Genomic DNA, 24,715 nt, shown 5'->3' on the forward strand with positions numbered 1-24,715 from the left:
ACCAAGTGTTTCTTTTCCGTTGCAGAGAACACTGTACTGGTCTACTATGTAGTCTTGGTGTGTGCCTGGGGTGCTTCCAGTAGGATACCCAACTTTATTACTCAATCCTCTTTATTTTATTAGGGCATTCATAATATCTGCGTATACATATTCCATCCTAAATATTTTTAAGAGTTGAGATCTCAAATTATGTGAAATGTGTTTTTTTTAAACTGTGTTTGCATATATTGGCCTATAAAAGGAGATGAAACATTTAGGTGAATAATTCTCTGCTATAGTATTTGTACATCTCAGACTACCTCTTGGTAAAAGCTTAACTCAAATATTGAGGAATACAAAATTGTTTCTAATTCTCAACTTAGGTGATTAATACTACACTTTTCTCGTATACATTTTATGATATAAAGCACTGAATTTTTATAATAAATAATTTACTAATGCAGACAAAGTTTACAATCTTTAATACTAACTTAATTTTGGAATTCATAAAGGAATGACTAAGATCTCCTAATTTTTTAATGGTATAAGTAGACGTGCATTGTCTTTATGTCTTAGGTTAGTAATTCAAGTAACAAAAAGTAAATTTATATGCAACCCCCTTGCTTCAGAATTTAAAATTTTGGGGCTTCCCTGGTGGCGCAGTGGTTGAGAGTCCGCCTGCCGATGCAGGGGACACGGGTTCGTGCCCCGGTCCCGGAGGATCCCACATGCCGCGGAGCGGCTGGGCCCGCGAGCCATGGCCGCGGAGCCTGTGTGTCCGGAGCCTGTGCTCCGCAACGGGAGAGGCCACAGCGGTGAGAGGCCCGCGTACAGCAAAAAAAAAAAAAAAAAAAAAAAAAAAAAAGTTTAAAATTTTGAATCTTAAACTTCAGTTCGAGTTGCATATATTTGAATGTTCAAAAATTACTTAAACATGAGCCTTAGGATCTTTAAAATCTCATCATGCCCTTTAACCTAGTACTTAAGTTCCTCCCTTTCTGTTTGGAGCTGTAGCAAACCTTCAAAGTGAGTCCACCTTTTGTCAGCACTGTCCAAATAGATCACTATTTGTTCACTACCTTATGGTATGATGCCTGGAGTAATATCCAAGTTATTTCTTTATTGTAGTTCCCCCCACCCCTTTTGAAATATTTTAGTGACAGTGTCACTTAGCATTATTTTAAGAGTAGGAAACAAACTGCCTTGGATTTTTTGGTTTTCTTGTAGTTTTTTTATTGTGTCATTTTAAGAGAAAAAAACCACAAAAGACTCATTTAGTGTCTCAATCCTGAACATTTGGACTCTAAATAAAATAAATTGTACAACAACTTCTTTGTCCCTTTACGATCATGTACCCCCAAATAAGGCTCAGTTCCTCATATTTTTCTTTGTCCTAGGAAAACTACAGCAATCTTTATCACTTAGTTACATTTCCTTTGCTTCAGATGGAGCTAAATTGCTGTATGAGATTGGATTTATTCTGTATTTTTCATGTTATGAATGGACAAGTGATGAAAATTGAGCAGTTGACTCAAGTTTATAAAGCTGTAAGCAGATTATAATCAGCAAAACATTTAATAGTTTTGTTTCAGCAACTCCAAGTTGTACTGGGTATTTATCAAAAGAAACTAGATGAACAATTCTTCCAAACATCGTAACTCATTTATGTTATTTGTGTAATAATTTTAAGGTAAAACTCAGAATGAGAAGGTGTGGGGGTAAAGTGTACATTGATGAAAGCTACATACTAAAGCAAACCTTCAGCAACACGGCATATAATTATGTAATGAATATTTTGTAAATTCTGTTTCCAAGCAACTATGCAAGTCAATTTGGTGATTTCTTGTATTATACCTACCTTTAATTTCTTTAAGATATTTTGCTAGGATTGATGAAAGTTCCCCAACCCCACATCTCCCCAGCCGATTCACAGTTCCAGCTTGGAACTGCTATTTCAAATAAAGTAGGGACACACATAAAATGTTTACCTGTGTGTTAAGAGAGCTGTTTCTAGCTATTAAAACTCAATTTCAGTTAAGTATCCTTTGTCATAATTGTATCTACACCTCACAAGGCATTCCTGTCTTTCAAGCCAGTTACATCCCTAAAACCAGCAATTTCTAATTTTATTTTGTAATTTAAAAAAAAAAATTATTTTAATTAATTTATGTATTTTTGGCTGCCTTGGGTCTTCGTTGCTGCATGTGGGCTTTCTCTAGTTGCAGTGAGCGGGGGCTACTCTTCATTGCGGTGCGAGGGCTTCTCATTGCAGTGGCTTCTCGTTGCGGAACACGGCTTCAGTAGTTGTGGCTTGCGGGCTCTGGAGCGCAGGCCCAGTAGTTGTGGCACACGGGCTTAGTTGCTCCGTGGCATGTGGGGTCTTCCCGGACCAGGGCTCGAACCCGTGTCCCCTGCATTGGCAGGCGGATTCTTAACCACTGCGCCACCAAGGAAGCCCTATTTTGTATTTTTTTTTTTTTTTTTTTTTTTTTTTTTGCGGTAAATGGGCCTCTCACTGCTGTGGCCTCTCCCGTTGCGGAGCACAGGCTCCGGACGCGCAGGCTCAGCGGCCATGGCTCACGGGCCCAGCCGCTCCGCGGCATGTGGGATCTTCCCGGACCGGGGCACGAACCCGTGTCCCCTGCATCGGCAGGCGGACTCTCAACCACTGTGCCACCAGGGAAGGCCCTATTTTGTAATTTTAAAAAATATTTTTAAAAAGTATTCTAGGCAGTGGACATTTTTCCATATCTCTTTGTGGGCACATGGGACAGTCATTACTTTTTACTTTAGGCAGTTGCTTATGTTCCTAGAATATAATTATTAGATTTGCAGTTACAGAGAAAAATAGCTGTGTGGAAATTTGCATGTGATTCACATGAACTTTAAAAATTATTGATGTTTTTGGAAGCTTTAGGCTGACGTACTTTAATTGTTATATTCGCTGTGAGATAACACACTGTTTGGGTATTAGTCCCTTCTCAGATCAGTCTATTTACCTTGAGATTCTAAATCAGTTTATTAAAGTGAGCTGTTAACTGGGGATGACGTTAGGTTAGTATAAAATTGTGAGAAATGTTTTTCTGATTTGTGTGCTCATCTGCCTCAACTCTTTTAGTATTAATTGCCTCAGCTGGTGACTGTCTTCAACTCTGTTTGTTACTGTATCATATATCTTATGGGTGCAGAATATAGGGATTACCAAAACTTCTTTTTAAACATAAACTTTTCTTTGTCCTCACTGTCCCCTTCTTCCCAAAAGTGGAAGGTTCTTTCTCATTGGAGAGTATATATTAGGCACTCAAGTTATTGTTACTTGGTCTTGATGTAAAATAACTAGGGATTTTCTTTCATGCAGATACCTCCTTTTACTGCTTAATCATCACAAGCTGCTTAATTATCACAAGAGAACTTTATTCATGTCATTTCTCTAATGTCACGGGTAGAACATACTTCAACATGTAAATGTAACCCTATTAATGGTGTCTGAAAAAAATGAAGCGTTATGGGTATGTGTTAATTTATATTCAACTGGTAGTTTCTTTAGATTATATCATTTTTTTAGGGAGGAGGCAGGAGATCAACTGCAGTAGTCAGCAGTTAAACACTAGAAGAGAGGAAACCATTTTTTAATTCAAATTTTCGTTTAATCAAGTCAAAATGTGAATACTTGATCAGTGGAATTTATTGAATTGGTGAAACATAAAATAATCAAAAGATAGTAAATTCTTAGAACTATTATGTTTTGTCCAATTTCATTGAATTGTATCTTGATTTCATTTTTATCATTATCTACAGTTTGTATCTTAATCAATGTAACTCAAACATGTCATACAGACATCTCAAACTGAAGATAACCAAGTACTTTGTTTCAGAACTGGGTTGTCTGCCCTGGGAAGTAGTTCCCAGAACTTAGATGAGATTGGGAACGACACCCAGAAGAGTTCCCCCCCAAATGCCCTTTATGAGGTTCAGAAAAATCTCAAGTAATATGGGGCTAGAAGTCATCCTCATGGCCCTAGTATACTTCGGCCACCTAGTGTGCCTTTCTGAGTCTTAACCAATTATCTCAGAAAGTGAGCATAAATATAACTGTCATTAACATTTTATGCTCATGTCATTTTCAAGTAGTTGTGATTATTTTTAGTTGCTTAGGCCCCAGGTACTATATTTGAATCATAGTCCATGTTTTTAACATGAAATGCTGCAATCCAACATGCACTCGTCTCTCAAATATGAGGAAAGTTGGGATAACAGTTATATTATTAATATAGGATTTTGAGGTTAGCTTTTTACTCATTTGCATTATACATAAAATATTTTTAAACAAAACAACACCTGTTCTCTAAACTTAGAGTCACTTAATGAAGTCTGTCCTCTTCTGCTTTACATTCTACAGGTAACACTCTGCAACTGGAGTGATCAAGATACTAGCAAATCCTGGTGAAACAGTAAACTTCCCCACTTATAGAAAAAGCTAAAACTAGCATTTAAAATTTTATTTGAAATTTTGCTTTCCTCAATGGCAAAGATCAGGGGAATGGGTTTTTACATGATTCTAGCCTAGGACCTTCCTCTAACATTAGTCACTCTAATCTCTAATCGAGGCCTGAGCAATATAAACTTAAATATAAAGGATTTGGAGACTTTAATGAAGAAGAGGGAAACCCTTAGGAGGTTATCAGGAAAACTGGTGCTTCAAAAGATTTAGAAATAATAGATGTCAAATTCAAATTACGGGAACTAATTTTTACTTAAAAGCGTAATAAACAGTCCTAATGAAAATACACTTGAGCCTTCACTTTATACGTAATTATTTACACCTCTTGGTTTTTTTTAGCTTTCAGAAGTGGGTATAGTTAAGGAAAATGTTAAATGTGAACCCACTTTTCTAACCCCCCAGCCCTCAACCAGGACTCCATGGTATAACACAAAAAGAAAGCAGAAACCTCGGTGGAGAATTATTTCTCTAACAGCATTTGTGAAGATGTTGAGACCTTCCTTCCTCTACTTACCTTGATTTTAAACCTTTATACTAAGTACACTAGAATGGTTCAAAGGTCAGAACTGCCTTTCTTTAGCATATCTCAGCTTCTACCATGTGTTCTTCCATGTTTATTGAGTTGAAATTAGTCCTCTCGAGGAGGAAAAAGCTAACTATGGGAAGATGGGTGTACTTTGGTGTTTTATATTCAAGAGCATAGAATAGAGTGTTAGGAAACAATCAGGAAACAATTTTTTCCTAACATATGTATGATTATAGGCTAGGATATGACTTTCCTTCTCTCACTGAAATAAAAATGTATAGTTAAGAAATAAAGATGAATACATGACAGCACATTTGACAGGTAATGACTTGGACATATTTGTTACTACCTAATCTTGAGAACCACAGTTGCTGTTTTAGAGGTATCTGAGCTCCAAACAAAAAGAGATCGCCAAATGTTCTCAGACCTTGAGTGTGCTGGACGCCCTAAAGTAGGAGAGGAATTTGTAACAAAAGCTCACGATGAAGAACCACACATTCCGAGCCACCTGAGATCTTGCAATGAGAAGGCGCCAGGCGATGAGGAAGAGGGCAGTATTAAAGAGGTAGTGAATATTTCGCAGCCTGGAAACAGACATATATAACCAAAGTCAAAACAGTACCAAATACCCAACTATGTTATTTGAAGCATAAATGTATCTTTTCCTGGCTATGACCAGCAAATAACTAAGTGCTTAGGTATGTGGCACTACCTGATGGCCTTTTGATTTTGATATCTTTCATTTCCACCACATGCCTTCTGAGTAATCATTTCTATAGTATTCCCCTGACTAGTTTCTCTTTCTCATACCTGCTTTAACCTGTCTTATAAACATGGCTAACATAATCTTTCTTAAATATACTTTGATCGTATTACTATATATCACAAATCTTGTTCTTGTTCAACTAGAGGGTAAGTTCTAAAGTTCTTGCTATGCAGCGTTCCTCTCAGTTTGCAATTACTTTTCCCATCCTTATCATCTCTGCATTAAAAACCCTTTGCTTCTACCAGAATTATGTCAGATTACTATAATTCTTTGTCCCTTAGGGATTAATTATTGAAAGAAATTTCAGGCAGTCAAAGGTCTTGAAGAGTGATTAACTGATTTGCCCATGTTAAATAGCACAATCAGGTTTCCTGCCTGTTGGGTATTCTTTCTCTATACCACATTATGACAGAATGTTGGTAGAAAAAAGAAACTTGGGTTCATATCTGGCTCCTGCACTTACCATGTGTGACTTGCCCACTTACTTTCTTTGAGCTTAAATAGCTCTTTGATAAAAATGGGGTAACAGAAATAATACCTGCCTCACAGGGCTGTGGTAAAGTCTAAATGAAACAGTATATTACAGGGTATATAGTATAAAGGCTCAAAAAATATTAATTCCTCTCCTCCCCCGCTCATATTTCATGTCTGGTATAAAATCAGGTACACATGGTAAGTGCTCAGTAAATATTAACTGACCAATTATATTTACCTTTTTAAGTGTTGCTTTGCTTCTGGGATCCCAGCCATATCCTCTTTCAATAAGTACTTCTTAACTCCTAAAACATAATTTTCAATGTATTCCAACCAATTCAACTGGCGCACATCGAAGTTGAATACCTGAAAGGCAAGAAGAGATTATGGATTCTCAGAATTGCACTGCTGGACGATCACTTTGTTCATTTGATGAAGTTTCTTTTACCTAAATGAGTGACATTCAGTTTGGAAGATTTAGGTTGTACCCCTCCAAACGAGATGATTTGAGCTGTTATTTTAAAGGCAGTAACAATATGGATTACCATTTATATATGAATATTTAAACATGGATCAAGCACAAATATTTGACCTTTAGGAAGTCTTGGAAATTTAAAGGAACTGGTATTAGTCTGGTGAAGGTTAATTTAATTTCAAGTAAATAAGGATTATTTTTTTAAAGAGAATAAATATGTTAGGGACCAAAACAAATTATAATATGTCTTTTTCTTTTCATTATTCTTAAATTTTGGTGTTGTCCCCTTGCCCTAGCACCCTTTCCTGAAATATCACTACTTCATTATGCTGATTAAGGTAAACTTTGGACTTAAGTTTAAACCAAAGGCTTAAATCAAAGCTTTAAGGACTAACTTAGCAGAATTTATATTCTATCTTTGCTCTTGAGATGTTATCCATTATGTTTCTTGGTGTGCCACAAAACGAAGCCCTTCAGAAACATTCAGAGTGGTAAGAAAAGCTTTGCTTCTCTTAGAACACTAGTGTATTTTCTTTTCTTAGGCAGAGAATGCCATGAAACTATATTTTCTTTTCACTTTGCCACCAGAAATCTTAAGAACACATTTCCTGCTTAACTGCAGTGTCTTAGTAGGATCTTGTAGACTGCATATGAATGTTGTTTTTCCATTCTTACTCTTGATTTCATATTTTAGTACATATTTTTCCTGGTTTGATGTTTTATTTCTGTTTTGTTCTTTTATTACATGTATTTATTGCAAGTTATCCCAAATCTTTGTGAAATAAATTGGAGTATTAACAAAGAAGGCAGATGAGATTAACGAGTTCCAGAGAGTTTCACAGACTTGTCCAAAAGCTGAATTGCTTTCCAAAAGTAATTCTGTATCACTTTGTTTGGATTTGTTTATTTTCCACAGTATCACTAAATCGTACTTATTCATCTATATAAACAAAGGCTTTTATTTTTATGCTATTTCATATTTCTAAGTTAGTTAGATTTCAGTGAAACCTTAGTTTGGAATCCTCATTCCATATGGCAAATGAAACTGAATTCTGAGCCACACCAGAGTTTGGCAATTATATCCAAGTATTCAGGACTATTACCTTTGCTAAGATATTTGGAAAGCATATGTTAAATCCACTGCAGTTTTGATTCTTTTTTTCACAAAATTTTTAGTTATTTTAGGTAAAAATATTTGTAAAGTGTCAAAAATGAAACTCTAAGCTTATTACCTTTTGAATTATTTAGATGGGTAAATTCCATGGAGAAAATGCAATAAAGATAAGCCTATATAACATTTGATGCTAATTTTAAAAATAATTTCTAATAGCCTGAGGGGTTTTAAAAAATAAGCTGGTTTGATCCATGCATTTTAAACACAGGTGCTTACAAGAATTTTGTCTATACAGGCATGTAAACATTTCTGAAAAAAAAAAGCTCTATTTCATGTCCATTTTAGAGGTTCACAGTAATGATTTCAGTTAAAATATCCATCTAAATCTCAACTGGTATATTTAACATCGTGTCTGACTGCAAGTAACCCTTAGTTTCCATGGTGGGAAGTAATTTTAGGACTTGGATTTGAATCATGCTCTATGAGGCCGGTATGTACGAGCTAGCAGGTGAGGCTAGCTAGCCATCTAACATTTACTTCTCAGCATGATTTGGTTTCTTCTACATGCTGGCAAGCACAAGATAAATCAAGAAATTTATCTTTTCTTTCTTTTAAAAAAATTTTAGCGGAAAATGTCAAGAGAGTGAAATCTTTAAAGCTTAATTAAAAACTAAGGATATGCTCAAGGAATAAATGACTGAGAAAATGAAGCTAGGGACATGTACAAAGTACAGAAGATTTCTATATTTGTGAATTTCAGGACATTTGTGACTGCTAAGAAGCTAATATATAGAAATAAATGGCACTGATCCTGAGCAATTAAAGTGAAGGCCTATCTTGAGAAATAAACGTCTGAATTGTCAAAGAGAAATCATTATAGGGAAGAAGACTGACAATGCTAGAGAGAGGGCAATGCTGATGGTGGAAGGTCTAAGCTGGGCTAGAATGCAGAGGTGGAAGGGTTAGCTTTTCTAAAAAGATAAGAAGGAAGGAACTGTAGCTTTGGAGATGCAGAACGATTTTGATTTGACAAGAACAGTGGATGAGAGAGTTCCTGGCCAGTAAAATTATTATTTTTCATTGAAGTCATATGTTTTAGAGGTTAGGGGGGAAAGATAGAGGTACTGAGGATTTGTTGAAAAGTTAACAGCTATGGAAGTTGAACAAGGGATTGAAACAAAGTATATGAGACCTGACTGCAGAACAGCAGTGAGAAGCTAGCCAAAGGCTAAGAACCTAGACCTCTTACCTACATTAAACTTGCTTCCTGCAATTGTGTTGATAGCATTCACTGATTTTCTTAGCCAAAAAAGAAAAAAAATTCCGTGTATATAACAAAAACATCCTTTATTCATCAGCTCTCCGGGTCAAATAATTCTAAATTCTGAATGGATAAGGTTTTCCTGTTGGTTGTCAGTGCTGTACTCACTCTTTGGTCTTCAGGACTCAGCTTGGACATCAGCATTTCTGTATTGTATGTGCTCCATTCCCAACTCCGGTTGATGAAATACTCCAGCATGGAAAGGGTTCTTAAAAGCCGATTCATGAGTTTTGTCATCCTGAGGTAAAGATCACATAGGAGCGAGTATCAGTGCACCACAGATGGCTGATTCCCTGCTACTCTATAGGGATATATGACAAATTATGTTTGAAAAAATATAAAAATTATTTCTTCCCACTTTTTCCAATTCCACATTAAAACTCTTATACTTCCCCCCTTCCATGTTAACACTCTGTTGAATGAAGGGAAGGGGATGAATCTAAAGGTGCTTGTTCTATCAGGCATTTTAATACCACTAAACTTCTTTTCCTCTTTTCTACCATCTCTTTCTCAAGAGTTGCAAATACTTTAAAAGCCTAGCCAGGTATCCACCCCTGATGACATACTGTTCATTCTTTGAATTCTGAGGTAGACAATAAGAAAACTTATTTCTCTTTTTTTATTGTATGTTCTTGGATTTTTTTTAAAAAAAACTAATTGATTCGAGGTCTTATATAACTTCTAGGCAGAAGTGGTGACTGTACTAGCGTCCAATGAACCAAAAACAGTTATTAACTGTAACGGAGATTTAAGGGGAAAATAGTTTATTTGTTAATAATTTACTCAGTTAGGCCTAGTGCTGATATTTTAAAAAAATATTATCTCCACTAATTCCCATAACATCCCTGTTAGGTAGGTATTTATCTGCATTTTTATGTAAACTTAAGAAAGATTAAGTGACTGTGATAATATAATGTGTCAAAGCCAAAATTCCAACTCAGTTTTGACGGACTTCAAAAAGCCTCTGTAAACTCACCCCCTGTATCCCATTGCTTGAGATGGATCACATCTTCCAACCCCATGGTCAGGACCTGCTGTTTGAACTTCCCAACTTTATAACAATTTGTAAAAAAACTTTGTATTCTTTCTTATTTGATCCTCACAGTATGATTCTGTGAATTAGTCAGGGTCTATACTGTTTATCTTCATTTTACAGATGGATTAATAGGTTCAAGGTCACATGGCTAATGCTCAAGTCTAGATTTTCTGGTTACAGATCACTTTTGGACTATAGAACATTCGATTTTTATCTTAATCAGTTAGGTTAATCTTGGTAATAGTTATTACTATAGTTGACCTCATAAAGACTTATGATGCTATTTGGGGAATTTGGTCCTATTTCTGGTCAAATCCTACTGCCCATATCCCTGATGACTCATGAGGTACTTCTCTCATGGTATCATGGGAAATTCTTAGGCAAGGAGGTAGAATCAATATAAGCATCATAATAGGGTTCCATTTACTATTGTTATCTAACATCTTGGCTGTAGACTGAATATTTATATCCTCCCACAATTCATCTGTTGAAACCTACTCCTCCTAATAGTGATAGCATTTGGAGAAGGAGTCTTTGGCAGATGGGTAATGCCCTTATAAAAGGGACCCCAGAAAGCTCCCTTGGCCCTGCCACCATGTGAGGACACAGAGAACATGGCTGTCTAGGAACCAGGAAGTGGGCCCTCAGCAGATGCCGGATCTGCCAGCATCTTGATTTTAGACTTCTTAGTCTCCAGTACTGTGAGGAAATAAATTTCTATTTTTTGCAGGATATCAGTTCCCTGACCAGGGATTGAACCCAGGCCATTGTAGTGAAAGCCTGGAATCCTAGCTACTAGGCTAACAGGGAACTCCCAAATTTCTATTGTTTATAAGCCACCTAGTCTATGATATTCTGTTATAGCAGCCCAAAAAGACTAAGGCAATCTTTATCCATTCTACAACACTGACGTAATTGATAGGATTTCAATAGATTTAATTTTTAAAAAGAATCATTGCACAATGATTATATAGTATATATAATATATATATACATTGTATATATAATATTGTATATTATATATACAATGGTGTAACATTGCATATACAGGACTATATCAGCATAATAGTATTTTTTTTAGAAAGAAAGAATACATTCATTACTCTCAGTTAGTAAAGATCTTCTCAATGCATACAATGCAAAAGCTATAAAGGGAAAGTGATTCATTTTATCTCATAAAATGTTTAAACTTCTTTGGTAATAATAGTGATTACTATATTCTATGCACACTTATGTAAAACCCTATGAAATAGGTATGATTACAATCCCTTTTTTACAAGTTAGGAGTTAGAGAAGTTAAGTAATTTAGGGCTCATATGGATAAATTGGTGAAGCCAGGATTTAAATATGTAAGTCTGACTCCAAACTCCATGCTCTTAAGACCGGCATTATATATAGCTTCCCTTGTATTAAAAAAGCTTCATAATTAGAACTACAATATAAGAAACTGACTTCAGGGCTTCCCTGGTGGCGCAGTGGTTGAGAGTCCGCCTGCCGATGCAGGGGACACGGGTTCGTGCCCCGGTCTGGGAAGATCCCACGTGCCGCGGAGCGGCTGGGCCCGTGAGCCATGGCCGCTGGGCCTGTGCGTCCGGAGCCTGTGCTCCGCAACGGGAGAGGCCACAACAGTGAGAGGCCCACATAACACAAAAAAAAAAAAAAAAAAAAAAAAAAGAAACTGACTTCAAGTAAATACATGAAATATATATTTACACACACACACACAGAGCTTCCATAAATTAATAAGTACAACCCAATAGAAAAATAGGAGTATTACTCAGCCATAAAAAGGAATGAAATAATGCCATTTGTAGCAACATGGATGGACCTAGAGATTATCATATTAAGTGAAGTCAGACAAAGACAAATGTCATATAACTTATATGTGGAATCTAAAGAAAAATGATACAAATGAACTTATACAGAACAGAAATAAATTCACAGACATAAAAAACAAACTTATGGTTACCAAAGGGGAAAAACGGGGAGGAATAAACTTAAAATTTGGGATTAACAGATATACACTACTATATATAAAATAGATAAACAGCAAGGACCTGAAAAAGAATATATATATGTACATGTGTATATATGCATATATGTATATCTGAATCACTTTGCTGTATACCTGAAACACTGTAAATCAACTATACTTCAATAAAAAAAAGAAAAATTAAAAAAAATAGGTGAGAAATAGAAGCAAGCAACTCATACCAGAGAAAACACAAAAGTACAATACACAAATGAAAGCCCAGCCCCTCCAGCAATCAAGGAAAATGCAAATCAAAGTGACAAAGAGATGCTATTCCTTGTCATTAGTTTGACAATTCAAAATATTGATTTTTGCAAAGTATTAATGAGAGTGAGAAAGAACAGACTTGTACTCTCACTTGCTGTTGTGGGGGTGTAAATTGACAGAGCCTTCCTTTAAGGCAACCTGGTGGTAGTCATAAAATCCATATACTCTCCAATCTAGCAATCCCACCCCTCAGCCTCCACCCCAGATCTAGAGGCACATTCTAGAAAAAAAGCATGTTTGTTGCCCCATTGTTTGTAATAGCAGGGGGAAAAGACAGCACTAGCAGAATGACTTAAATTTTCATGGAACGTAAGTGAAAAAGTTAAAAGTATGTAGGATTGCTTTATACATACACAGAGATTTATACATACACTTACCTCAAAGCAAAACTGTATATATGTCCATATATGATTGTAAATACGTAGACGATTACACACAAACACACATGGGGAAGGAAAGGGTCCAGAAGGATTCCAGCATTTTCTGCCATAAAGATTATTCTTAAGATTCCTATCACATAACAAACCTAACCATTTTCCATGAATATTACAATTTAATTTCTTACAAACAAAATACATAAAGATTTTTATTGGGCTCCTTCCTCCTGTGTTTTCCTTTTGTACTTACCAAATTTTGCTCTTCAACCAGGTCTTCTTCTAACTCCGATATATTTGAAAGGCTTTAGCGTTTCTGCCAGGAATGTTTGGTTTTCCTTCTTTTCCCATCTTGATTTAATAAACCCCTCATACAACTATTTTCCCACAGACACAGTATCCCCTTTTCACCTTGCTCAAGAAGAAACTGAAAATTGAGTTATGAACGCTAAGTAAGGTCTCTGAAAATTTGGATAAACTCTACATTGTCTAAGTTTCAGTCATTTGCTCTGTTAATAAGGATGAAAATAAAACACGCTGAGAGAGACTTCTTCCTTTAAAAGGAGCTAACATCATGCTTCTGAGGCTTGATGGCAGGGATTTGCCTTTGGTAGTTATGAAAATGATGACACATATAGTATCATTCAAGTGAGACAGGGGTACGAACGGACATGTCCTAGGTCACACAGCTGGAAGGTGACAAAGCTGCCTCAGCATCAACATACTTTCATTCGACCTTGTTCCCTCCACTCTCTTCACTCATCTCCAGGTGGCAGTAAATCCAGTTCTGGTTTCTCCAGATCTTTTCTCTGTCACTTCCTTTGAGACTACTTAAAATTCTTCCTTTAGCTTACATTTCCTCATTTGTAAAATTGGGACGATGATAATATCCTCCTTGGGATGTTGTGAGAATGAAAATGAGATCATCATGCGCCATCCCTTGTGTGTATGTGAGGCTGTCACCATTGTACATTTTAAGATCATCTAACAATTTAGAAACTCCCAGGCACAGAATCTCAGTTGTTTTTCTTTGTAGGTGAATGATTACCTGCTGAATTCATCAAGCAAGTTCCTTAACATATAACTTAATTTATTATGACAAAGGATCTCTAAGGTAGGCTTTTCACTACTACTGCTTTGGTTGTCCCCTTATATATACAAAATCATAAATATATATGATTCAGTTGTCACCTTTCAACCCCAGGTGATGGGAGGGCTAAGGACTTGGGACCCTAAACTTCCACGCAGAGACACTCCTAAAGCTATTGTCTCAGCTTCTCACCTGGGCTTTCTTCCCGTGAGCCGCAGATAGAAGTCATAAATAATGGCAGGGGCCCGGTGGCTGACTGCGTTCCAGTACTGGGTTGTGACGTTGTTGGTTGTGAAATCAGCCTTTGGCCTCCTGAAAGCTCTCTCAAGTGGAATTTTTTCAAAGGTTGCCAAGACTTGGATCCCTGGGGGGAAAAAAAACCCAGAATAAGTGCTAAGTCTAGGAGCATATAAACCCACTGTGGTGGATGGCATTTGCAATGGGTCAAAACAATAAATAATAAGGATTTGTTATGTAGAGTCACGAATCAATTTCTGAGAATAATATTAAGACTTTTATGCCGGGCAAGTGGTCACCTGCAAAATCAAACAATTTGAATAGGTTAAAAATTTGGGGGCTTCCCTGGTGGCGCAGTGGTTGAGAGTCCGCCTGCCGATGCAGGGGACACGGGTTCGTGCCCCGGTCTGGGAGGATCCCACATGCCACGGAGCGGCTGGGCCCGTGAGCCATGGCCGCTGAGCCTGCGTGTCCGGAGCCTGTGCTCCGCAACGGGAGAGGCCACAGCAGTGAGAGGCCCGCATACCGGAAAAAAAAAAAAAAAAAAAAAAAAGAATTTGGTCCTTCTCTTGAAATCTTTACTCTAAAACAACTTCTTGGCGAAGTAGTTTTAGTCAATACAGTGAAGTATTGTTCAGAAAAACTTAAATCCATCATTCAATTTCAAGGTTATCTAATCTATTCTAAAGCCCAAGACAGAGCCCAGGGGTGTCATTTCCTTGGTTGGATCATTTACTTGCAGGAAAATTAGGAAAGTTTCTTGACATTTTACTTAAACTTTTATAAAGATTTAAGTAAAAGAGAGAATATAAAAGCAGGACTCCTTTGTGTTGGTTCACTTTAAATACCAGTCTTTTACTTCTTTGGTATTCCTACTGCTCTGGAATATGTCAGACTCAATTGTTTTACTCTTGTCTCCAGAGTTTTTTAAAATAATAATCTTTTAAAAAAATTATTACTTATATAAAACCTAGTTTAAAGCTTTTAGTGTACATTTGTAAATCCAATATGTCTTTTCAAAAGGTATTCATTCATTTGAATTCAATTTTGATTTTATGTAGAATTTTCAAAGAATATGCCGAAGTTCATTACTCAGTTATGTTGAAAGCTATCAGTTATTATGGTAATATGATTACTGTCCCATAAAAGATACTACCTAGAAATCTGTATGAAAAATATATACCCTATACAGAAAATATTATCTGATTCCTGGGTCTTTTCCTCCTAGAGGGATTCATGTTAACTTTCAGGAATCCCTAGTGGGTGGTCATTACACATTCAGGAGACCTATCAATACTTCTACATCAGGCTCCAGCTCCCCATATGAACTGAGTAAATCATTAACTCTCTCTGGGCCTTGTGTGCCAAATAAAGTGAGCACACACTAGATTATTTTTAAGATCACTTTCAAATATTATTATTCCACAAAATAGATAGTAAACAGTTTCAGCACTGAAGAAGACTATTTTGAATCTCAGGAATGGATTTTACATGTAGCATCTTTTTATTTAAGAGTTTAAGTATCTTGGGGACTTCCCTGGTGGTGCAGTGGCTAAGAATCTGCCTGCCAATGCAGGGGACATGAGTTCGAGCCCTGGTCCGGGAAGATCCCACATGCCGCGGAGCAACTAAGCCCGTGCACCACAACTACTGAGACTGCATGCCACAACTACTGAAGCCTGTGTGCCTAGAGCCTGTGCTTTGCAACAAGAGAGGCCACCCAATGAGAAGCCTGCACACCGCAATGAAGAATAGCCCCTGCTCGCCGCAACTAGAGAAAGCCCGCACACAGCAATGAAGACCCAACACAGCCAAAATAAATAAATTTTTAAAAAGAGCTGTTTTTTTAAAAAAAGAAAAGTTTAAGTATCTTGGTTGCTTCTACTAATGCCTCTTTTTATAGTGATATCTTAATTCTGTTAATGAGGTAGAGGAGATTTATTTTTATTTCCAAATATTGTCAGAATTATTTAGCTATATGATCTAAATAACTGGATATATTAGGTAAAGAGCTTTGATGGTAGTAGATAATTTCATTTTACTTTTACTGAAGTAATAACTTTGCAAATAGAATAGCAGAGCAGAGTGCTCTGAATTGGAAATCAGATTCTAACAAATTAAGCATATTTGATTTTTTTTCAACATCTAGTAGCTAAACAATTAGATGATCTAAAAGTTTCAAATATTTGTTTCAAATATTTGCAAGAAAATCAACTTTGAAATTGACAAAGGAGAGTACAAGTTTGGTTAGCTAATTTTCTATTATATGCAGGATTAATTCAACTCAACAGGATACATTCAAGGTTACACTATGGCTGACAGCATAAATTAATAAAGAGTATCACTGACTCAAAAACACGAGTTAACATTATTGAACTTTTCTAAATCTACTTGGCCATTGATCATGTCACATTCTCAGCGATGTAGCCAGGGTATGAGGACAGTGTTCATGAGAGCAGTGGCTCAGCAGGAGGTGTATTTTATCACTGACATTGCTTATAATTGCTGACTTTTACTTGGCTTTATTTATTTTTTAAATGTCTATAGCCAATGGACCCCTTATTGCTTACAATCTTGCAGCTATCCCACTGGCCCCTTTCTTTGGTATACCATAGTACATCCTAATTAATTCTTACACATTTACAATTTGCAATTATTTTTATCTCTTTACCTATGTTTTGTCTTTTCCCCCATTAGACTCTAAGCTCCATGACACACTTTGTCTATTTTTTTCCCTGTGGCAGACCCTAATCATGAGTGAGCAGACTCTCATAGTTATATAGGTACATCATTATAGGCACTTACCCATTTTGCCCCAATTACAGGGATTGAGGTTGCCAGACGTACAGTGGTAGATCAATGTTGACTTAGGTCTGGAAAACAAAAGTTAGACAAATACAACAAAATGGAGAACTAATGAAAAAAAGATAAGGGAAAATAACATTTAAACAAGGTTTTTTCAATAATTCCCATGACTAAGTCACCCTACGCAACACTTCCATCTTTTGTTCCTTCTTTGGGTTAATAAGCAAAATAGAAGAAGACTAGGAAAAGTGCAAGAGTGTGTGTGTGTGTGTGTGTGTGTGTGTGTGTGTGTGTACATGTGTATGAGGAAAAAAATCCCAATAGGTTGACATATTTATGGAGCAAATGGAGGTAGCATGACGATGAGAAAGCAGATCATGTTTCTAATTTCTTGACATCTTTATTGGGCAAAAATATGGGCCATGTTTTTTCCTAAATCCAGTGAAGCTCTGTTGGATTGGAAAACATCTAAATATCTAACTTGCAATAATTAATAAAAATTAACTTTGTTTACCTTTTACTAACAAAGCTAGATATACAAACAACCTATTATTTTTTCCTTTTACTAGAAAATCCTGCCCACCCCCCCACACCTCCCCCGCTACACACATGGTGATCTGAACTTTTGGCATTTATTGGGAACTGAGGAATTTAAAAAAATATGCTCTCATTTCATCCACTTTTATCTCCTTTGCCTTAAGAAAGGAAGCTGTATTTTACATTACTGAATAGAAAGAAAAGCATTTTGGTTATCAAGAATTAGATGGTTAAATGATTTGAAGAATTTAATACTTTATGATCAACCAAGTACTAACCAGTATTTATAAAACAACTTAATGCATGTATGATGGCATAATTGGAACTGTGAAAGATTGAAATGGACACCTTCTCACATTTGGGGTCTTCCACAATAAAATGCATATATATATATTTAAATAAATTTATTTATTTATTTATTGGCTGTGTTGGGTCTTCGTTGCTGCGCGTGGGCTTTCTCTAGCTACGGCGTGCGGGAGCTACTCTTCATTGCAGTGTGCGGGTTTCTCATTGCGGTGGCTTCTCTTGTTGAGGAGCACGGGCTCTAGGAGCGCAGGCTTCAGTAGTTGTGGCTCACGGGCTCAGTAGTTGTGGCTCACGGGCTCTAGAGCTCAGGCTCAGTAGTTGTGGCACACGGGCTTCGTTGCTCCGTGGCATGTGGGATCTTCCTGCATCAGGGCTCGAACCTGTGTCCCCTGCATTGGCAGGTGGATTCTTAACCACTGCACCACCAGGGAAGTCCCAAAATGCATGTATTTTGAAAAGGTGCCTAACACAGTCACCATCCTTCTCATCAATTCTTTGAAAGCCAGCTTATGCATCCACACCTGTGAACTGCCGTGTACCATCCTACAGCCAAGGTGAGATTGACGACTATATCTGCTGGAATTAAATCTGCCACAGCCATCGGAGTAGCTCTTATGGACCGAAGAAACCCCTTCCCAGCCTGCACAGGAAAAAGGACACAAAATATATATTTTTAATTAAGTTATTTGGCTGCGTCAGGTCTTAGTCGCGACACGTGGGCTTTAGAGCGTGGGCTTAGTTGTCCCACAGCATGTGGGATCTTAGTTTCCCGACCAGGGCTCGAACCCTCATCCCCTGTGTTGAAGGTGGATTCTTAACCACTGGACCACCAGGGAAGTCCCAAGGACATAAAATATTGAACCAGGTCTTAAGTAATAGCCGGGATTAAAGAAGTATACATCAGACAGTTAATACGAATGCTGTTAGTGATAACGGCCAGCACTGATCACTGCTTACTAGGTTCCTGCACCAAGGCTGACTGCTCTCAGCCCATCCAACCTCCCAGCCGAGTTCATCTTAAGTGCCACCATTGCCAAGAACCGCTAGGGGTCCTCAGGTTCCTTTCAGAGTGAAATTCCTCAAACTTGTGAGAGGTTTAATGTATTTGGTTAATAAACAATAAGAATTAGGGTTCCCAAATTCCCCATTAACTTAGCTTATCATTTCTTAAATGATGTTGTTTTCTGTTAGTGCCTACTAATTTACAAGCAATAATAGACACTAAATGTTTAAGAAACATTTTTTAAAAATTAATAAAATTCTACTAATTGACAAAACTTTATCACTTGGGGAAAAACCCACCATTATTTACTTTTTGTTCAGTATCTTTGTTTACCTCACAGATCACTGATGTTATACAGATGTAAGAATTGGGAATTGTTCATGTTAATAAATGTTGTGCCAATAAATAAAGAAGTCAGTTAATAAATTAAAAGTCACATTTAGTGACTTTATAAAGTAATTGATTATTTACACCCTGTATGTTTCCAACATCAGTTTGCAGTGGTTAGCACTTTCTTCTGTTCCTAATTTCTGTTTTCTTGTAACTGATTTCCCTTCCTTTGGACATAGGAAATCAGTCTGGAAAATTTTAGAAAATTTGGATTAATGTGCAGCTTTGTAAACAATGTAATAAAACTCACTCTTGGATCATGTTAAAATAGATATGTTCTAAGTTACCAAATGTTCACCCCAACTAAGCCTCAAGAGTTGAAGGCAGGTAGGGAACAGAAAAAGAAAGAAATCAGAAAGTTCATTGTCATTGTGTTTGACAAGTAGTTATAATTCACTGTCTTATATTTGTATTGTAGTTCATGTTGGATCTAGTTCTGAGAATAACAAAAGCATAGTCTGAAACATGAGATCCCTAATAAGATTTAAACTCATTTAAAGAGTTCAAGTCCTGTTCATTGTCCTAAAGAGTAGAGTTGTGGTTCTGGCCCTAAAATGCTTCATTGTGAACTGGGAAGCACCACAGCTCACTGGATCAGTCTCCGCTGCAGGGAGACACACACAAAGTGCTGCCAACCCAGAGGAATGCCTGATGTTTCTCCTGGTCTGTGAGAGTATTATTGTTGAAAAGTGTTTCCTATAGTCATCAGTTTTTATATTTGAAAAATTTGCTCCAATTGGTAGTTTTCTTTCTTGTATCTGTTAAGAAATTGATGTTGATATATTTTATGAATTTATATAATTTCTATCCACATGCACATAAATTTAAAAATCTTTGGGGTATGAGTTCTATTTCATCCCTAATTCAAGCTACGGTTAAAGAGCAAAAAGGGGGAAACACCCCCATCTTGTGTTAACTAAGGGGAAATACAGGCATGGTACTAGATGTTCAAAAGAGTTTCCAAAAATAAAACTCCTAGGTAGTAATTGATGATATCACAATATTTCTGTTTTCCTGATAATGATATCCACACATAACTAAAGTAATTTCATTCTGCCTCTATTTTCCAATCAGCAAAATTGAAATAAGTTGCATCAATTGTGGTTAGTAAGGTAACGCTTACGGTTTTGCGTCAGTGAAGCTAAGCCAACGCTAGCATTTTGTTACTATCCCTCCACAACTTTTCAAGTAATTATTTCCACGCCATTATACATACCGCAACAATGAGCCCAGTAGGTCCATTTATGTTATCAACCCAACCCTAAAAAGAAAAGAAAAAAAAAGATCTCTAATTGGTTCCACATGTCAGAAAATCTTAATATCTTTGGAACATCTGCAGTCTAATCTTAATAAACTTCAAACAAGAGCACTGAGACGCCAGCCAATAGAACTGTCTAATCCAGTATTTCTAAGATTTCAAACAGAGACCAATGAGAAAGCACTGGATATTTTCTGCACTTGGTTTGTGCAAGAATTAAAATTCTGCCAGCATTTATTTCATAGCAGGAATCATGGATGGTTGCAAGTTGTTTATGACATCTTATGAACTAAACTGGATCACATCTTAAATATCATAATCTGCTAACCAATTCATTTTCCCCACCTGGGCCTGATTTTAACTCCTCGGGAACATTTCAAACACAGTTTGTAGGAAATGTCCATTTCTTGACAATTTTAAGAGTCATAGCATCTTTCGTTCTATCTATGTATGTATGTATCTATCTGTCTATCCAGCTATGTATCTATCTATCTATCCATCTGTATTAGCTTGCCTACAGATGTTAGAGGAAAGATTATATTTAGGAACAGTTAGAGACAAATGTCTCTTTGAGTTTGTCTCCTAAGCCCTAAGCAAGTCAGTTGACCTCATTATGTCTGTTTCTTTATCTGTGAAAGTCAAAAATGTGTGTGTAAAGTGGGAGAGAAGACAGGAGAAGTTGAAGGGATTAATATTAGTTGAGCCTTTTGCTAGGGACCAGGCATTGCACTAAGCACACCTCATACATCGACTCATTTGATCTACCCTCCACAGTGGGTGGGATTAGCCCAGTTTTACAGATGAGACAGCTCAAAAGCCTGCATGTCAGTAAGTAATGGAGCTTGGATTTATCTGGTGCAAAAGCTTTACAGAATTGCTTCAAAAAAGATGGTATAATTCAAAGTACTTTCTAAAAGATATAGCAGTATACAGAGGTAAAAATTATTATTCCTAAACTGAGGACTTTTCTCTGAGCTTCATGATTCCTATTTACCCTGGCAATTGTAATACTACCAATTTGGCCATCAAGAACATTCTGCTATATTTAAACTATAGTGGGGAAGCCAAGAAATAAAACTATTTCCCATGGCAATTTTGAGACAAGAGTTAATGAGAAGCTAATTTAAGATGCCACCCAACTCTAGGACAGTCAGTGTCACACTCAGAGGAGCCCCATGCTGAATAACTCCTGAACCGAATGTAGACTTCTGTCCTAATATAATGGGCTCACATTTGATTTGCTGTACTTAGCTATACATACTAAAAAGAAAAAAAAAAAAGACATCAAAGAGTAATTGGGCTAGAAGGATGCTGGTTTGGAAGCAACGTGTGGAATCCAGGCGAGTGGGCTTACTGGGAAAGGCTCCTGCCAGGTTGCTCCCACGATGGAGGGCCGGATGATGGCAATATTGAGCTTGCCGCTCTCTTGCTGCACCACCATCTCTCCCAAGGCCTTGGTGTAGGTGTACGTATTGGGCCGATCCCCGATCAGCTTGGGTGTGATCTCATCAATAATAGCATCGTCTAACCACCTGAAGGTAGTCAGAGTACAAAAGAATTCTAGCAACATAGGTTAGACAATAGACCAAAAAAGAAACTGTGAGACATCGACAATCAAACAAAACTTCCCCCTTCTAGCTTGAGTTCTGGAATTAGGAACTGTCAGAAGACACCAAGGCTTGAGTGTATACCTGTCCAAATGATGCATGATGGATGATTTCTCTGCTCTCCACTGCTCAGCCCAGTATTACTAGTCGAATCCTACAGCCTCCTGCCTCGATAGATCTATCCAATAGCTATTCAGTCTGCTACTTGATCATATAGACTCAGTCTCTATCTTCACTTATTTTCTCTCAGCAGGAATGTACCTATGAAGGTACGTTCAGTGAACGCATTGCGAGGGCTAGTCGGGCACCTGGCAGCGGGCTGGCTGCCCTGGTCATGGGCTTGAGAGTCTGTCCTCCGAGGCTCATCAGTGGCAGTGCCACTCAATTCACTGTTGTCCAGTTAGAACCTATGGCACCCATCTTGAAACCTTCAGCTTTGAGTTTTTTAAAAATTCGACTCAATGCCTCAAAAAAGAAAAGCAACTACACTTAGCAGACTTACAACATTTTAGCAAATCTATGCACTGTATTTTGAAAGTCTGTTTAGAGTCTATGCTAATAACTTGGTAATCATTTCCAGAGATTTCCAATGAGTTCTGAAGTGCTCTTATAACTATTAATAGTCTGTCAAGTGGAGTGAGAATAGCACTGTGAAGCAGCTTTAATAGAGTGATTATTGAATACCTTCACTTACACGAAGACCTGTATCACGAATAACTGAGTTACCATGGCATTAGCCTAATCTTTTTTTTTAAAAAGACGTTAGAACCATTTTGATAATCCCAAAGTCTATCTGATCTTCTCTAAGAAAGCAATCAAATTATTGTCGAGTAAATATTGAATGTTTCTTTTAGCTGGTAGATCTATTTGGCTAAACTTTTGATAGTTTTTAAAAATTAGGCTATATGTCAGTGTGATTTTTATAATCCATGTGTTTGGTACATTCATTCCTATTTTATCGGAACCAGTGTAATCATACAATTTTGATTGCAGAAAAATCTTATTAGAGGTTATCGTCTTCCTCCCATGACAAATTGTTGAGTATTTAAGATGTGCTTAATGCCAAGACTTATTCAGAAACACAACTCTCAATTTCAGTAACTCTCTGATATTGGAGAGGAACATGAGCACTGCCTGTGATGGTTTGGTTTTCCTTGCTTTGCAGCTACTAGTGCTGGGTATTTTCTAGCCTAGTATGAAATGCCTTCTAGTATCAAATGCCTTCTGATTTACACTGAAAACGGAAAGGTTGAGAAGTTCCTAGAATTAAAAACAACTCCAAATACTTAGAAAAACAGAAGATATTTCAATTATATAGTCACCCGAGTGTTGGGAGAGAGTGAGGGATAATGCAGGCACTTCTCTATCTTTCTAATAATGTTATCTTTACCTCACCTTATTTGTGGGTCAGCAGTGGATTAACTGACCTAAGACCATTTTCTTTTTCACCTGCAAAAACATCAGGTTACAAAAACTGGGTCAGAAGAAATACAGCCTAATTTTATTAAGGCTGTAAAAAAAGACAATTTTAAGAAAACATCAGAAGCCAGCAATGCTAGGATTGTATGTCACATGGCTGGTACCATGTGCTGTTATTGCTGTTGGTGTGCATGGAAAGGGTAACACCTGGAGGCTTCCCCAAGTTTGGTGAGTTAGCTCATCTTAGAAAATATTGGTTTCATAGGTTTCTAAGAACACAAAGCAAAAGAATTTGTCGTATTCTGTAGATGGTCTGCCTCTACTATTTGTAGCTCCCCCATATTCTACTGTATCATCTTCTCGTTTCCTCCATTTTCACTTTTGAAAAAATGGCAATAATTATATCTGTTCTAAATTTTCAGGTTATATGAAGACAAACAGGAATATTTACAACTACACTTAGAGCTATTTGATAAAACAAAATGAGCCAACAAATCTAAGACCTTCTATTTTTAGTAAAACAACCAAGAAGGATATAGCTACAAAGGTAATAGTTGGTTTAACAATATCTTTTCTAATACAGCCAAACAGACCATATCTCATCCGGCCATTTCCCAGGTTTGAAGAGGAGATTAATGTAACAAATATGCACAGCCATTGGTTAAGTGATGTCCTTTCCAGGACCTAAAATCAGTTCATGCTCTTCTTTACCAGAGTTTGAGTTGCTGCTGTTCTTTGTTCTCGATCAGTTTTTAAAATAGCGAATAAGTTAGCCTGGAAAAATGACAGCATATAAACCAAAGAAAATTTCTGAAATTAAAGCCAATGTCCTTCAGTGTACTCAAGATGTCTGAACCCATGGGTTCCAAATACTAAACTTGTACTTAATAGCTTCAAAAGAAGCAAAAAGTTATTGAAGACTTCAGAAGGCTGTGTGTGTCACACACACACACACACACACACACACACACAATTTCCTTTAAATATTACTTTTTTGATTTGAAACTTATTTATTCAATCTCCTAATATCATTAATTTCATAATTTACATAGTTACTGAATGAAAGAGCAAGAGTAATATGTATTTGCCTCCTAATTTTCTTATGCAATAAGCAGGGCAAGCTAGATATACCTAGAAGTATATCGGAAAAGGTGTCTGGGAGTAAATACTGGACACACTGCTTCATGGTAGCCTTTGC

General features: G+C 36.9%; 1 protein-coding gene across 1 annotated transcript in view; it reads right to left on the reverse strand.

Moving 5' to 3' along the window:
• Positions 1-5,427: 5,427 nt before the first annotated feature.
• Positions 5,428-24,715, reverse strand: part of FAR2 (fatty acyl-CoA reductase 2) — a gene marked incomplete at its 3' end in the record, with an annotated part of 50,480 nt that continues 31,192 nt past the window's right edge. Inside the window, exons 4-11 of the mRNA XM_079715939.1 lie at positions 21,846-22,023; positions 20,450-20,494; positions 18,362-18,480; positions 16,998-17,065; positions 14,148-14,319; positions 9,265-9,394; positions 6,485-6,612; positions 5,428-5,590 (exon numbers count right to left, since the gene is read on the reverse strand). Of these exons, the coding sequence (XP_079572065.1) occupies positions 5,428-5,590; positions 6,485-6,612; positions 9,265-9,394; positions 14,148-14,319; positions 16,998-17,065; positions 18,362-18,480; positions 20,450-20,494; positions 21,846-22,023 (1,003 nt within the window). The remainder of the gene's footprint in view (positions 5,591-6,484; positions 6,613-9,264; positions 9,395-14,147; positions 14,320-16,997; positions 17,066-18,361; positions 18,481-20,449; positions 20,495-21,845; positions 22,024-24,715) is intronic.

Source organism: Hyperoodon ampullatus (assembly GCF_949752795.1).
Source record: "Hyperoodon ampullatus genome assembly, chromosome: 11".
NCBI lineage: Eukaryota > Metazoa > Chordata > Mammalia > Artiodactyla > Ziphiidae > Hyperoodon > Hyperoodon ampullatus.